At 40.8% G+C, this 17,315-nt stretch overlaps 1 protein-coding gene across 6 annotated transcripts in view; it reads right to left on the reverse strand.

The window, feature by feature from the left end:
• The window catches only part of Ecpas (Ecm29 proteasome adaptor and scaffold), a 105,786-nt gene that overhangs the window by 54,925 nt on the left and 33,546 nt on the right, over positions 1–17,315 (reverse strand). For 5 of the 6 annotated variants that reach the window (XM_048338998.1, XM_048338989.1, XM_048338982.1 and 2 more), the window contains 4 exons: positions 14,852–15,017; positions 12,094–12,233; positions 7,731–7,812; positions 5,143–5,262 (listed from right to left, as the gene is read on the reverse strand). In XM_048338998.1, the coding sequence (XP_048194955.1) occupies positions 5,143–5,262; positions 7,731–7,812; positions 12,094–12,233; positions 14,852–15,017 (508 nt within the window). Of the gene's footprint in view, positions 1–5,142; positions 5,263–7,730; positions 7,813–12,093; positions 12,234–14,261; positions 14,824–14,851; positions 15,018–17,315 lie in introns of those variants that run through there. The other variant, XM_048339023.1, reaches the window with a different exon arrangement.

The following is a 17,315-nucleotide window of genomic DNA, read 5'->3' on the forward strand; positions in this document are numbered from 1 at the left end:
CTCATAAATTTAATAACATGTAGGCTAGAGACTAGCACTGAGCTTCTGGCTCTATAATTGCCACTATGCTAAGAACCATGAGATTTAAAAACAAACATTGCAACCAAGATACTAGATCTTATTGAAAATTTTAAAAGTAACTCCTTATGTTAAAAATTATACAGAACAAAATATATTCCAGTGTTACATTATTTGGTTCATATTTCTTTCTTACATTATTAGTCTGATATATTATATAGAATAAAAGCAAAAGGATTGATTGGAATGTTAAGTGAGGTTCTATGGGGAAAAATTAAATTTATGGTGTATATATATTACATGTGAGGAATTGTGCTGAGTTGTTTTGTTTTTCTTTTGGTCAGTCCTGGGCCTTGGACTCTGGGCCTGAGCACTGTCCCTGGCTTCTTTTTACTCAAAGCTAGCACTCTGCCAGTTGAGCCACAGCACCACTTCGGGCCATTTTCTATATATGTGGTGCTGGGGAATCAAACCTAGGGCTTCATGTATATGAGGCAAGCATTCTTGCCACTAGGCCATATTCCCAACCATGCTGAGTGTTTTTAGGTGTGCAAAAACTGAAGTGACATTAACACTTGTCTTCTTAAAAGTATCTCATGAAGGAAGACATTCATCTAAATGACACCATGAAGAATTCTACAACTGACAGATGAAGAAAAGGGCAGGACAAACCATGTAGAGGAATGGAATGCCATCATTAGAAGTGTGAATATAAGGGGGGAAAAAAAGGATTTTTAGGAAATGTCTTAATTTCTTGATGCTTCATTGTAGCTAGACTTACTTTCAAAACATAGAAATAGAAATAGTGCTGGGATGTAGCTCAGTGGCAAAGTGCTTGCCTAGCAAGTGCAATGCCCTAGGTACAATTCTCAGTGCCAAAAAAGAAAACACAATAAGAAATAAATAGAAATATTGCGTAAAACTATGAGTATTTTGTCCAAACATTCTAGTAGCTTATCATGTAATATTTTCTGAATCAAAATTTTCAAGATATTGCCTAGGAAAGGTTGCTTAGAGACCACATGGCTACCTTATTTTTATAGAAACGCCCTAGAGAATATATGAAATTAGTCAAATATTAAAGTGTCTACTACAGGGTTACCAGACATTAAAGCTGAATGTCCATTCTAGAAGAACAAATGGGCCATATTACCCATCAGCCTTAAGACAGAGAGAGATGCTGAGGCCAAAGTGTGCTCCTAGCACTCACTGAAAGCACAGAGAGTTGTTAAAAACAAATGAATTTAGTAAGCTAACAAGATTAAAAAAAAATCAATGCACAAAAAAGTTTCAATTTTCTATACTATAACAATAAATAATCTCCAGTGGAATACCAAACACTATTCCATTTCTAATAGCATCAAAAAGAATTGGACAGCTACAAAGTATTGCTGAAATGTTAGTGGGTTTTTTGGTTTTGGTTTTGGTTTTTGTCAGTCAAGGGGCTTGAACTCTGGGCCTGGACACTATCCAACTCACTATCCAACACTATCCTGGACACTGTTCAACTCAAGGCTAGAGCTCTACTACTTGAGCCACAGTACCACTTCCAGTTTTCTGGCAGTTAATTGGAGATAGATCTCTTGGACTTTCCTGCCCCTGCTTGCTTTGAACAGTGGGCCTCAGATCTCAACCTCCTATGTAGCTAGTATTACAGGCGTGAGCCACCAGCACCCAGCTTGAAATAATTTTTTTAAATATAAGTTAATGCAAGTATATCTCGTGTTCATGCACTAAAAGATTTAATATTGTAAGAAATCATCACTACCTAAGCAAGCTGAAGATTGTAGTTTCTCTTTAAAAAAAACCTCAATCACAGCTTTTATAGAAACAGACAAACCTATCCTAAAATGTATACAGAATCTCAAGGATCTCAAGTAACCAAAACACCAAAACTTATAAGAGAACCAAGCTGAAGGACTCATTCCTCCTGGTTCCAAAACGTACTACAATGCTGCAGTTCAAAATAATGTGGTACTGCTAAAAGAACAGATCTTTAATGTTCTCAAAAAAAATTACAAAGTGAGTTTTTTTTTTACAACAAAGTGAGGTGATGAATTATTTGATTGAATCTTTCTTCAGTCTATGCACAGGAAAATAAAATAAGTGCACGCCTATAATCCCATTTCTCAGGAGTCTTGAAGCAGGAGGATCTTGAGTCTGAGGCAAGGCTACACTATATAGCAAGCAAGATGTCACGTCTTCAAAAACCTAAAAGAGGGGGCTTGGAATATGGCCTAGTGGCAAGAGTGCTTGCCTCATATACATGAAGCCCTGGATTCAATTCCTCAGCACAACATATATAGAAAACGGCCAGAAGGGGCACTGTGGCTCAAGTGGTAGAGTGCTAGCCTTGAGCAAAAAGAAGCCAGGGACAGTGCTCAGGCCCTGAGTCCAAGGCCCAGGACGGGAGGGAGGGAGGGAGAGGAGGGAGGGAGGGAGGGAGGGAGGGAGGGAGGGAGGGAGGGAGGGAGGGAGGGAGGAAGGAAGGAAGGAAGGAAGGAAGGAAGGAAGGAAGGAAGGAAGGAAGGAAGGAAGGAAGGAAGGAAGGAAAGAAGGAAGGAAGGAAGGAGAAAGGAAAAGAAAAGGAAATTCAGTAAGTGATACTCACACGAGATAGATATAAAAACTTATTGAATAATTAGAGAGCCCAAAAATAAACCTTTGCCTATGTATCAACTTTCAATTGATGGTAGGGGTGGTAGTACAGGACTTGAATTCAGGGTCCTGTGTTCTTTCTGTACTTTTTTGCTTACCACTGATGCTTTACCACTTGATTTACCTACAGTTTGGCATTCTGCTGGTTAACTGGAGATGGAGTTTCAATGACTTTTCTACTTGGGCTGACTTTGAACCATGATCCTCCAGATCTCAGCCCTTTGGGTAGCTAGATACAGGCATGAGCTACCAGTGCCCAGTTCTGGGGAAATTACTTTTTTAAAAGGATGTCAACACCATTCTATGGGAAAATGATGGTCTTTTCTAAGTGACAATGCTATAAAATCTAGATATTTGTACTGAAAAGACTCTAAAATTGGGCCCTTACCTAACACCATATAAAAAACAACTTAAAAGTGAATCAAATACCTAAATGTAAGACCTGAAAATATACAGCTCATAGAAAAACAAAATTGGGCAGAAACTTCACAGCAAAAGTTGACATTGATTTGTTGGAAATAACCAGAAAGGCACAGGCAACAACAACAACAACAACAACAAAAAAAAAGTCAAACTAGACTTTATGATTTGTTAATTTTGTGCATCAAAATACAGTGTCAAAAGAATAAAATATGGGGCTGGGAATATAGCTTAGTGGTAGAGTGCTTGCCTTGCATGCACAAAGCCCTGGGTTTGATTCTTTAGTACTACAAAAAAGAAAAAGTCAGAAGTATCATGGTGGCTCCAGTGGCAAAGTGCTAGCCTTGATCAAAAGAAGCTCAAGGACAGTGCCCAGGCCCTGAGTTCAAGCCCCGGGACTGGCAAAAAAAAAGAAGAAGAAGAAAATATGGCAACTTATAGAATGGGGGAAAAACAGTTGCAAACCACCCAGCTGATAAGGGAGTAATAGCTAGTACAAAGACAGAACTCACGAAACTAAACAACTCTTCTAACATAACCTTTGGAGAATAAGCAAGGTCAGTTAAGCCCAGTTGTTTGACCAGTTTGAGCAACATAGTGAGACCCTGTATCAAATCAAAAGTACAGCAATGTGTGTAAGAGAAGAAAGGAGAGAGAGATCACCAAGGAGCCACGAAAACTACAAAGACCTACTTCCTCACACCCATTATAGGAAGGCTATCAAAAACAAAAACAAAAACAAAAATCAGGAAATGAGCGTCAGTGAGGATATGGAGACATTGGAAACCATTATGCACTGTTGATAAGAGTGTAAAATAGTGCGTTCACTATGGAAACAATATGGCAGTTTCTCAATGATGAAAATTACTATTATGTATGTACCACCAAACATAAAGGCGGGCACCAGTGGCTCAAACCTGTAATCCTAGCTACTCAGGAGGCTGAGATCTGAGAATTGAGGCTCAAAGCCAGCCAGGTAGGAAGGTCAGTAAGACTCTTACCTCATATGCTACACAGAAAATGCCAGAAGTGGTGCTGTGGCTCAAGTGGAAGAGCATTAGACTTGAGCATAAAGAGGCTCAGAGACAGCACCGAGGCCCTGAGTTCAAGCCCTAGGACCGGCAAAAAACAAATAAATAAACAAACAAACGGTCACTCAACTGCATACTTACAGAACAGAGCAAATTTTACATTTATTTCACCACTTTTTTTTTGGTGCCGTGCATGGAGCTTGCACTCAGAGCCAGAGTACTGTTTGGCAGGGGGGGGGGTCCATGCTAGTACTCTAGTACTCTACCACTTGAGGTGCAGATCCACGTTAGTAGTTAATTGGAGGTTAAGAGTCTAATGGAGTACTCATCAGTACCCAACTCATCACCATTTTTTAAACAGAAGAAATAATTCATCCAAATAAATTATTCTGCATACTGCCTCCATAGCTAAGGTGGCCAGGACTTAACTAAAGAGAAGGCTTTTTGTGAAAAGGCTTTTGTCCTTTACCAACACTGAATATAAAAATTTCCAAGTACAAAGACAATACAGGTGGCAACGCAGAGAACTGAATCTGAGTCAGACTAGGAGAAGAGAGACAAAGTAAAAAGACTCCTGCAATAACACAAACAAAATATAACCATCTTAATTAATACCAGCATTAAGCAAGAAGACATTATTAGGAATACAAAATCAAGAGGAGCTGACCATTGCCTTCATGTGAGTTTCATTTAAGGGCGGGGAAAAAAAAAAAAAGGCGGCTCCACTTTTTTTTAAATGACTTTCTGGTGGCAACATTTTTAGAGGGAAAACACACACACACACACACACACACACACTAATGTGACAGGAACTATCATCATACACAGTAAATATTCTACAACAAATTTTTAAGTTTTTTTCTGTAGCTAAACTGACAACAGTAAAAAAGAATATCATTGATCTTGTTATGTACATCAACCTCAACCTCCTTCTTAAATCTCCAGTAATACATTTCTTTCTCTTAAACAGATATTTGTTCTGGAAAGCTATTTTTCTTTGGAAAATCCAAATTACCTGAATATTAGCTGGGAACGTTTCAGCAGCTTGTCGAGAGCGAAGAAGATGGGGGACGATCTTTAATTTGACTCTGGTGCTGACTGGGTCTCGTTTCAGCTCTGGCTTCAGAACTGCTCCCTGGAGAACATACATTGGTTTTAAGTCAACATTTAAAATCATTTGCCCACTTTTGTTCTTAAAACTTACTAAATATTCCAAAAATCTTTTATTTGTATCTGTATAACCTGCCAACATTAATATTATATTAAACATTAAAGCAAAGAAATCTAAAAATTATTCTTTATGCATGCAAAAGCATTACTTAACTCCTACACAGTTTCATAAACACTGTCATAAAAATAACCATTTTTTTTCTAAACACTGCAGTGAGAGCAGTGCTCTTTCATACCTTTACACAAATACCTTCAGCACCCACTTTACTAGAAGAGAGCTGACTCTTGAGCGTTCTTCTGTTTTCAGTCTACTGTATTGAGCTGTTTAGGTTGAAGTATGTTTTTATATTTTAAAAAACAGCTTACACATATATGTGGTTAGGAAAATGGGGGTGCTTTTAGCCTTTTCAGCAATTGTGAACCTTTTGATACTATTCTGAAACTTTAAAAATTGTTTCTTAAAGGTCAGTTGCAAATTGGAGTTTAAACCAGATCAGTTGAGCTTCGGCTTACACTATTATACTGAATTCCATCGGTATGTCTTATAGTTGGGCTGGCCTCCTTATGTTTTATGGTTTTGTAACATCACTGATCATCTAGAAAATATTGGCTACATTGGGTAAGCAACTGGTTCTTCATTCAGTACTCCCCCACAAACACACAAGGCAAATATTCACATCACCACCAATTGCGTCAGAACATGTATTACTAAGCTGTTGTGTATCTGTGGTGAAATCAAGTTTCTCACAATTCTAACTTTTCCTTGAATATTCAACTTTTATCATTCCCACAGAATTGTTGCACTGTCTTCAAAAAGTGGCCTCTTGGGTGACCCCTTTAGACACACTGTCCAAAAGAGAATGTACTGTTTAGCTGACTTGTGTAACTATAATCCCTCAGTTCATCGTCTTTATAATAACAATAAATTTTAAGTGATCTCTTCTTTTAGAAAAATACTTTCAGAAAAAGATATTTTTCCCAGGTTGGGAATATGGCCTAGTGGCAAGAGTGCTTGCCTCATATACATGAAGCCCTGGGTTCAATTCCCCAGCACCACATATATATAGAAAACGGCCAGAAGTGGTACTGTGGCTCAAGTAGCAGAGTGCTAGCCTTGAGCAAAAAGAAGCCAGGGACAGTGCTCAGGCCCTGAGTCCAAGGCCTAGGACTGGCCAAAAAAAAAGAAAGAAAAAGGCATTTTTCTTTTAGAAAAAAGATACCTACTGAATGGCTATCTCCATAATCAGTTTACTACTTATGTACTCTTCAAACATCTGCTTCAATAGGATTTTTTGGGTTTTTTTGGCCAGGGTCTGGGCACACTGTCCCTGAGCCATTCTGTGCTCAAGGCTAACACTCTACCACTTGAGCCACCGCACCACTTCTAGCTTTTTCTGTGTATGTGGTACTGAGGAATCGAACCCAGAGCTTCATGAATGCTTGGCAGACACTCTACCTCTAAATCACATTCCCAGCCCTCATTAGGGTATTTTTAAGCTGAATTCTGTTCTCATTTTGTCATCGCCCCCCACCCCCCACACACATACCCTTATCTTTTCCCCTTTCCCTTTTGCCCAGTCACTCTGATTCATTCACTCATTTACTCATTCAGCCTGCATGAATGAACAGGTGTCAGTGAAGACCATAATGGCTCCTAGTGACACAGATTTGTTTTGGTACCAGGGGTTGAATCAGGTCTTCACACTTGCTAGACAGGCACTCTACTACGTGAGCCATGAACCCAGCCAGATTTGCTTCAAGTTTTGGTAAGGATCCTAGCATGTACATCTACTATTGCTTTGGTTAATGTCAACACAAAGACCAACTAGGAATTTTTAAAATTATGCTTTTGTAGATCTACCTAAAAAGTGGTATCCCACCCCCCACCCCCAAAAAAAGGTCCTTAAATCACAGTTTGAGAACCACTATTCGACTCGGACTCCATTTTTTACACAAAGACCAAACATGAGGGCCAGGAAGTTTTGCAATTAGCCAAATTTATCTTTCCAACATATTCATGTGCAGCCATTTAGGGATAGATTTTAATTCACCCCAGACTAGCAAAGCTTAAAAGTATTATTTCATAATTTAAGCATTTCAACTTAAAACAACTAGGAAAATAGGGCATATATATTATATACATATATATATATCATTTAAGCAATTCATCTTAAATCAAAACAACTAGGAAAAATAGAGCATAATAGCACATGCCTATAACCTCAGCACTCAAGGGCTGAGCCAAGATTTCAAGTCCTAAGACAGCTTGGGATACAAAGCAAGACCTTGTCTCAAAAAAAAAAAAAAATCTAGGAGAAAATTAACAAATAAAGACAGCTTATAGCTGGGAATATGGCCTAGTGGTAAAGTGCTCACCTTATATGAGAGCTTATGTCAACAAAATTCCTTTTATGCTGATTGGAAAAAACCTACCTCTTTTGTCTTCAGTGGTATGTCTCCAAGGTACACCTTGCACATCTTATTAATGATGGCAGGATTATTCCAGTCAATTAAGCTACAAAAGATTTCAATACCAGTTATTAAAATCATTTTTTCATTCCACTTCAATGGTTTCAAAAAATCATAACCCAATACTTGATTATCAAAAGAAAATGTTAGGGAGGGGGGAAGGGGGAATGAGGGATGAGGTAACAAACAGTACAAGAAATGTATCCAATGCCTAACATATGAAACTGTAACTTCTCTGTACATCAGTTTGACAATAAAAAAAAGAAAATGTTAAAAACATCCAAATGAGATGGGTAATTAGCACTGCAGAAGAGAAAAAAATGACAGTGTCTAATGTCTAATGTCACTTTAGAAAAATGCAAATCAGGGCTGGAAATATAGCCTAGTGGCAAGAGTGCTTGACTCGTATACATGAAGTCCTGGGTGCAATTCCTCAGCACCACATATATAGAAAACAGCCAGAAGTGGTGCTGTGGCTCAAGTGGTAGAGTGCTAGCCTTGAGCAAAATGAAGCCAGGGACAGTGCTCAGGCCCTGATTTCAAGCCCCAGGACTGGCCAAAAAAAGAAAAATGCAAATCAGTATTCAACTTTGCTTCCACAGATTATTGTATCCAATAGCCCAACTGTAGTAGCACAGGAGAAAACTGGACACTGTTTCTACTAATAAGCTCTCAAGGCCAACGGCAAAGGACAGATCAACAGAAAAGAGCAACACTATGCTTAAATTCAAAAAGCTGGGGGGCAGGGGATGACTGTTTAACCACTTGGAAATCCAAAAGTGATTAAAGTACAAAAACATTTTTACCCTTTAAAGTCATAACCTGGGAAGTTTGAAACCACTGGGCTTCTCTAATATCATGTCATTTGATTCACAGGGTCCCTCTCTCCCTTATCTGCCAGCACCCAACTCCTCAGAACAGTCATATTGTCTTTTGCCACTGAAATTTATTACTAAGAAGATTAAGATATAATGTGGGGGCTGGGAATGTGATGGCTTGCCTAACATGCATGAAGCCCTGGGGTCGATTCCTTAGTACCACGTAAACAGAAAAGGCCAGAAGAGACGCTGTGGCTCAAATGGTAGAGTGCTAGCCTTGATCAAAAGGAAGCTCTGAGGCTGGGAATATGGCCTAGTGGTAAAGTGCTCACCTCATATACATAAAGCCCTGGGTTCGATTCCTCAACACCACATACATAGAAAAAGCCAGAAGTGGTACTATGGCTCAAGTAGTAGAGTGCTAGCTAGCCTTGAGCAAACAAAAAGAAGCCAGGGACAGTGCTCAGGCTGAGTTCAAGCCCCAGAACTGACCAAAAAAAAAAAAAAAAGATATAAGGTGATTACCTTTACACATAGTAAACCCATTCAAACATTTTACAAACCCAGCAGTCATGCAGTGCTTCATTTCACTGGTGCTAAGTATAAGGTTAGCTAGAAAGGAAACCTGCCACATGATTCAGGCAGAAAGGTGCTTATTGGAGGGAAAGCAAATTGCCAGTCCACACAAGATGAAGGCCTGGGAAGACAGAAGGGAAAGAAGAGGGGACAAAGAGAGAAAAGAGCAAGAGAGAGTAAGAGAGCAAAGGAAAAAGAGTGGGGACCATGTTAAGTGGATTATATAGGAAAAGGTGGGAGATATGACCAGGTGGATTGGAAGTGACCTCAGAGAAGGAGGTAACTGCCTCCAGGTGTGCCAGTTACCTAGGTAACTCAGGTACTGGGCACAGACTTAAGACAGATGGGGGGGCATCTGCATGGAGCCCTCCCAGGGGCGGACCTTACATCCTGGCCTTTTAATAATTATGAAAAAGGGTGCTGACTCTCTCTGGCTACTTCCTGCTGCAAGGGGCATTGACATTAGGGGTAAAAGGTAGAGATTTGGCCCCTCCAGGAGAAGGCAAACAGCAGCTGTCCCTTGGCCAGTCCTTAAATGAAGCCTGGAATAAGTCTCATGAAGCAGAAGCTGTAGCTTATTAGGAATTGACCACAAATACTTGTCAGAGTTATTTCTCTAAAACTGCCTGCTTTTTCCTTTGGCTTGTGGAGTAGATCAAACTGGGGGGTGGGGAGGGGGTGTCCCTGGAACCCAGCCTGTGTCGCACTCTCGAGGGCACAAGCCAAAAGGTTGGGCCATTGAGATTGATGTTCTAGCCTATGAGGCATTCTGATTTTAAGGAGTAGTCTGGTGGGAACATAGGAGCCCATAAGGACATAAATGAGGGTCCACAAGGACATAGACAGGGGTTTCGCAAGGACATAAAGTCAAATTCTCAATTCAGGCATCCCTGAAATGAGAACAGCCTGGCCAAAAAGGCATGGGGGGGGGGGGTCCCTCTGGCATGGTCAGACAGAGGACCTGTAGAGGGAGTCACTCACCAGACTTAGAGAGGAGATGGTGTGGTGGATGCATAGACAGCAATGGTAAAGGCAAGAAGTCCAAAGTGAGTTTCCTCCGGCTTTTGGCAGTCTGGTCCAAGGAGGGGCCGTCAAGGAGGCAGATTAACCATCAAAAGAGAAGAGGAGGAGATCCAGCAACTCCTGACTCTGTCCCCATCCAAGTCACAGTACCAGATGTAAGGTTAGCCCGGAAAAGAAACCCGCCACATGGTTCAGGCAGAAAGGAGTTTACTGGGGGGAAAGCAAACTGCCAGCCTACAACAAGAAGATGAGGAGACAGAAGGGAAGGAAGAAGGGAACGAGAGAAAAGAGCAAGAGAGAGTAAGAGGAAAAAGAGAGTGGGGACCGTGTTGAGCCGGATTACATAGGAAAAGGTGGGAGATATGGCCAGGTGGATTGGATCTGACCTCAGAAGAGGTAACTGCCTCCAGGTGTGCCAGTTACCTAGGTAACTCAGGTACTGGGAGCACACTTAGACAGGTGGGGGGCTTCTGCATGGAGCCCTCCCGAGGGGGGGTAGACCTTACACTAACATTTTTCCATACAGCTCTTTGACACTGGTTCTGCTTTCATGTAGATATCCACCTAACAGCATATCCATATAATGTCATCAACTAGCTTTTTATCTCTTAAAAATGTGACATTATTTTTATAGAAAAATGCACAGATTTAATTTTTTAATCCCTAAGCAACAAATATGCATGTCCCAATTAACAAATGCATAGTATGTGTTACGGGGTTTGAGAGAGGGGAGTCCCCATCCCTCCAAGAGTCCACCACTCAGAGGCAGTCTCAAGCAAAAAGATGCACTTATTGGGGAAGCAAAAAGGGAACTGACCGGCCAGGAACGCAGCACAGACTTGGGAGCTGAAACTGTGACAGTGAAAAGCGGGCTGACCGGCCAGGGACATAGTACAGACTCGGGAGCTAACACTGTGACCCAAGCAGTCCTCAAGTTGGGCTTTATAAAGGTAAAAGCGTAGCGCAGATGTAGGATACAGGCAGTACGGCAAGAAACAAACAAGTTAAGCAAGCCACTTACAGAAGCAGAATTTTGGGGTCAGGTTGACCTAATCTACTCCCCCCAACATTTCCTACCATGTTTCCCTAGTCAAGATGGAGTCAGCTGTACTCCCTACAATAGTATAGTATGAAGAATAGGGCCAGCTCAAACACAAGAAGCCTTAAAGGAAGAATGTTTTGATACTTCAAAACCAAATCAGTGAAAAACATCCAAAGTAATTCAGCTATAGGAAGAAATTTAGACTCGGGGAGAATGTTAAATAAATATACTCTAATTTTGTTAGGAAAAGCTAAGCCAAAAAAAAAAAAAGCTAAGCTAGCAAGAGGCATGAAGAGAATTAAGCTGCCTCTAATGACAACATCCAGTGGTAGGATATACCCAACCACTATCATTCACTACCACTGCCCAGTCACATATTTCAACAAGCAAGCTAATAGCTCATGATATTAATTCCTTATTTTATTACAACTAGTTGTAGTGATTTTCTTAGAGGGAAAACTGCAACACGTGCAGCCTTTTTTCTTTTAGCTGTGGGGCTTGATTTATTTCAAACGAGGTATACTTCATAATCTCTAAAATTGAATATCTTATTTCTTTTTTTTCCCCCTGTTGGGTTGTTTGGTTTTTTGCCAGTCCTGGGGCTTGAACTCAGAGCCTGAGCACTGTCCCTGGTTTCTTTTTGCTCGAGGCTAGCACTTTACCACTTGAGCCACAGCACCACTTCTGGCCGTTTTCTACATATGTGGTGCTGAGGAATCGAACCCAGGGCTTCATGTATACAAGGCAGGCACTCTTGCCACTAGGCCATATTCCCAGCCCCCTTGAATATCTTATTTCTTAAGATCCTGAAAAGAACAAAATATGTGAAACCCTTTCAGCTCTGCAAGTTTGGTAAGGAGGTAATTACCTTTGTTTGCTTTTTAATTCCAGGTCTGCTGCTGTTGCCACACTGTGGCGAGTATCACTAGAAGCAATCACCAGGTGGAGAACAGCCTCGAGTTCAGGCACCTGTTCAGCTTCTAAGAATTTCACTATGCCCAATTTGCACTGTAGATGAATGAAGGGAATAAGAAAAAGTGGTCAGGAACCCAAGGAACACCCATAGAAAGTACCGCTTAACATACAGTATGGTCATAAACCAAGGATGAATACAACAACAGTAGCAGCTCTTATCTGGGCTCACAGTGTGCCAGAAACTGTACTAAACCATAGATATTTGTGATTTCATTTGACTCTCACAACCTATTAGGTAGACCTTATTATACACATTTCTTTCAGATGAGAAAACTGAGGAGGGCTTAAGAGATTAAGACATAGTAAGGGATGGAAGCAGAATCAAACTCAAGTCTCTCCCTACAAAACTATTAGAATACAAGCTTCCCTACTGAGGTTATGTAACTCCCTAGCAATGAAGCCTTGAGATCCCTATGTGTAGTCTCCAGGTGAGAGGACAGTACATTAACAAGTACCCTAAGGATATTTGCAACAATTCAAAACAACTCAATGATTCATATTCCAGACAGCATTATTCTGTTATACAAATTCTATCTTCTATATGCTTAGGTATTAAAAACAAGGAATGTAATTTTCAAACATATTCAACTCAATCCAAGTACAATTCTAGTCCAACAGTATTTGATCTGACTGACTGAAATGAAACACAGACTAGAAACAGGTTCTGGTGAGAATTCCATGCAATGTGAACAAGCCACTGATTTCAACACAAATCTGTCTAGGATAAATGTGTAATTTTATCTTCTCTTTTAAAAGTCAGTTATATAACCATTCTTGCACAGATGAATTGGGACTAAGGGGCTTTAATTATTAAATAAGAAAAGAAGCAATTTTAAAAGATATAATGGATTACGACGAGACCTATTTTCCCTCACCTGCTCAACACAACAACTTATTCTAACAAAAGCTACCAAAAAAAAAAAGCTGTAAAAAGGGCAGTTGCAAAGATATAAGTAAAAACAAGTGTAAAAGAAAACTGAAAATGACACCGATATCCATCAACAAGAGACTAGTTTAAAATATTGTAATTAAATTGTACATAAACACTGAAAAGAATATAATTTTTAAATCTTGGAAGACTATGAAATAAAAACAAGTACACTACAAGTGGCTGACAAATAAAAATGCAGTGTAAAACTGTATACACATGCATAAGCAGAGAAAGCAAGATATAAAAGAACAAACCATGGTAACAAGCAATTTTTACTTCCATCTATATTTTTTTCTCTTCCCAGTACAGGGGATTCAATCCAGGGGCCGGCACACACTAGGCACCTGAGCAGTGAGCCACACCCGAGCCCCTATCCTATTATTAAGGATTTAAACTTTCCTCTTTTTTCCAGAAAAAAAGGGGAGAGGGGCTTTTATTTGCAAGAAAAGGTATAAAAGAAAAGATAAGCCTTGGAAACTTTAAGCTTAGAAGCTTAGAAGAAAATAGCGCTCATTCTTAAAACCAAAGTGTGTGTTCTGTCAACAGCTTACAAAACTGATAACATACATACAGAGGCCCTTTTACTCCAGTAAATAATGACCAAGGTAAGATTACAGGTAAACATTAACAATGACTCTCCAACATTCATAGTTCTGAACCCCAGACATTCTGGTAACTGAAATGAGACCTTGGTGACTTCTAAAACCTCAGAGCCTTTTTGGAATGGCATTAACATCAACCTTACTGGGTTGCTGTGAGAATTAAAAGAGGTGATATATTCAAAGTACTCAGTATAGTTGTTGTCACAAATCACACTCAGTAAAGAGTAGCTTCGGTTAGTATTTACCTTACTTACATCATAGTTTAAGAAAGAATTTTTAAATGTATAAAACATGAAGTGAATCCAACCAAATTATAACCCTCACTGAATAAAACATTCCATAAATTTGTGAGCGGCAAGAGCAGTGGCCCACCTGACCCTTCTGCCCTCTCCTGGGAACACTGCTTTGATCAATGGTCACTTACATTCCCAAAAGATAAAGGATCAAATCATTGAGACTGCCATGGAGAAATAAAGGAAGGATTAGAAGACTAACCCATGTTGCTTGAATTCCAAAATAATTACATACTGATCTCATGTGTTCTTCCCTGAGGTGCCTGATGACACAAGACACAGTGAGGCACCTTCTCTGTAGAGCACCAGGCATTTTAAAAGCTGCTCAGAGAACATCTGTGTCCTGTTTAAATCCAGAATAAAATTCTTAATTCCAATGTTTTAAATCCCCGGGAAGAAATATAAAAGGGAGTCATGCTTTTCCCCCACATTGTCACTTCTGAAGTACAGAGGTTCTTCACTTTACCCAAAACATACAGCCCTAAAAAAGTTGAATCATGTAAGATAAATTATATTTTAATTGTACCAAAGGAGCCAATTATTAAACCTAAAATTAAAAACTACAATGCTAAAAATTAAATATAGTCAACTTATAAACTGGCTGTACTTAATACTTGAACTATGTGAGCAATGTCCGCAAACCTTAAGAGCATTTCCCACTCCTCCCTTTCCCTCGGGCTTTCACAAGTAATTATGATGATGAAAAGAACACATTACATCAATTGCTCCTTTCAAGCATAGCCTGAACAAACTGGAATTATATCACACATGCTTGCAGGAACTTCAGAGGGGCGAGTCCCATGATGAGCAACCAATGTGGGATACCTGCTCCAACTGTTCGGGTGTCCATGGGTTATCACCGATAACGCGTTTAGCTGCGTAAAAGCTCATTCCTGGGGGAGGCTGTGGGATTCCAGAACCTCCCCCACTGTTCGAAGAACTCTGTGCTGATGACGAATTTTGGCGACTCTGGGTTTCATTTAACACATATCTGGAAAGGAAACAGAAGTTTAACCCTCTGTGTATTTGCATAAGCACACGCAATAGAGTACATGAAACATTCAGTTTACATATTGTCTCCTACAGTATTTTTTTAGAATTCCTAAAATAAAAATTTTATCGTGAAGAACATTAAAGGCATATAAAAACAAGTTATTTGTATCCTTAGCAAATTAACCAGAAGAACACATCACCCAAAGAGTATAGCAGTTATAAATCAGCTACAGCAGTTATCAACAATGAATAGAGCTATTTTGGTCATTCTCCATCTACCAATCATTGCTCTGTGAGTCACGATGGGCTCAGCATTTGAGTGATAGAGACACAGGTTTATTAACTGCCCTGGTGGAGGAAGAGGAAGGGAGTGTCACTAGTGTTCTATATCTAAAACCATATTTTCAGTCATTCATATTTCTATTAAGTTATAAACCATTTTCAATTCTTCCTATTTCTCCTATATCTCTAGTAGAAAACACACCTCCTACACAATCACCTACTACACAAGTAAATAACACACAAAAAGTTTTTTAAAAAATTAAAATTCCGGGGCTGGGGATATAGCCTAGTGGCAAGAATGCCTGCCTCGGATACACGAGGCCCTAGGTTCGATTCCCCAGCACCACATATACAGAAAACGGCCAGAAGCGGCGCTGTGGCTCAAGTGGCGGAGTGCTAGCCTTGAGCGGGAAGAAGCCAGGGACAGTGCTCAGGCCCTGAGTCCAAGGCCCAGGACTGGCCAAAAAAAAAAAAAAAAATTAAAATTCCTCCAAAGAGGAAAAGTCATAAAAGATAACCATCCCTTTTTTCAATACACCAAACCCTTTATATTCCTTTTTTATTAATTATTCTATTTATCTTTAAGATTGTATAGAATAAAAAGTTCTCTAGGCTAGATGCAGTGATTCATGCCTATAGTCCCAGCTGTTTAGGAGATAGAGATATGAGGAATACAGTTCAAAACCAAACTGAACAAAAATGTAAGGCAGATTCTACCTCAAAGAACAAGCCAGAGAGGCTGGGAATATGGCCTAGTGGCAAGAGTGCTTGCCTCATATACAAGAAGCCCTGGGTTCAATTCCCCAGCACCACATATATAGAAAATCTCAAGTGGTAGAGTGCTAGCCTTGAGCAAAGAGAAGCCAGGGACAGTGGGACAGTGCTCAGGCCCTGAGTCCAAGGTGGGTGGGGAGGGGGGGAGGGGGAGGGGGAGGAGGGAGGAGGAGGAGGGGGAGGGGGAGGGGGAGGGGGAGGAGGGAGGAGGAGGAGGGGGAGGGGGGAGGGGGAGGAGGAGGAGGAGGGGAGGGGGAGGGGGAGGAGGAGGGGAGGGGGAGGAGGGAGGAGGGGGAGGGGGGAAGGGGAGGGGGAGGAGGAGGAGGAGGGGAGGGGGAGGGGGAGGAGGAGGGGAGTGGAAGGAGGGAGGAGGGGGAGGGGGGAAGGGGAGGGGGAGGAGGAGGAGGAGGAGGAGGAGGGGAAGGGGGAGGGGGAGGAGGAGGGGGAAGAGGGGGAGGAGGGGGAGGAGGGGGAGGAGGGGGAGGAGGAGGAGGAGGGGGAGGAGGAGGAGGAGGAGGAGGAGGAGGAGGAGGAGGGGGGGGAGGAGGAGGAGGGGGGGTGTGGAAGAGGAAGAACAGGCCAGAGCCAGGGTGCCAATTGCTCATACCTATAATCCTAGCTACTCAGTAAGCTAAGAGTCAGGAGGGTGAGAGTTGAGGATCAATGTTTAGAGCCAGCCTAGGCAGGAAAGTGTGAGAGTCTCATCTCCAATTAACCATCAAAAAGTGGAGATGTGGCTTACATGCTAGAGCTACAGCCTTGAGTGAAAAAGCTAAGGAATGGTACCCAGGCAGTTAAGATCAAGCCCCAGTACAGACAGACACATGCACACATGCACGCACAAACCACAGGTGTGGTGGAACAAGTCTGTAATCTCAACTAGGTAGGAGACAGAGGTAGAACTCAGTTCAAGCAAGCCCCAGGCCAAAGTCATAGACCCTATCTGGAAAATAACTAAGGCAAGTGAGCTTGGGAAATGACTAACATGGTTAAAGCACCTCCCTAAGTTAAAAAAAATTCTCTATTAAATCCATTTTGATTCAATTAAATTAATATTCCTCGGGTACAAAATGAAAATTTTAATATAAATATTAACCTAAATCACCCAACTCTAAAATTTTACACTGATAAGTACCATTTTCATAATAGATATTACAGTAATGTATCACTGTAAAAAAAAAAGTCAAATACCACTATAAAAAATGTCAAAGAAACAACGTGGAACCTGATGGAAGGATCA

The sequence above is a fragment of the Perognathus longimembris genome, chromosome 1 (assembly GCF_023159225.1).
Source record: "Perognathus longimembris pacificus isolate PPM17 chromosome 1, ASM2315922v1, whole genome shotgun sequence".
NCBI classification, from domain to species: Eukaryota; Metazoa; Chordata; class Mammalia; order Rodentia; family Heteromyidae; genus Perognathus; species Perognathus longimembris.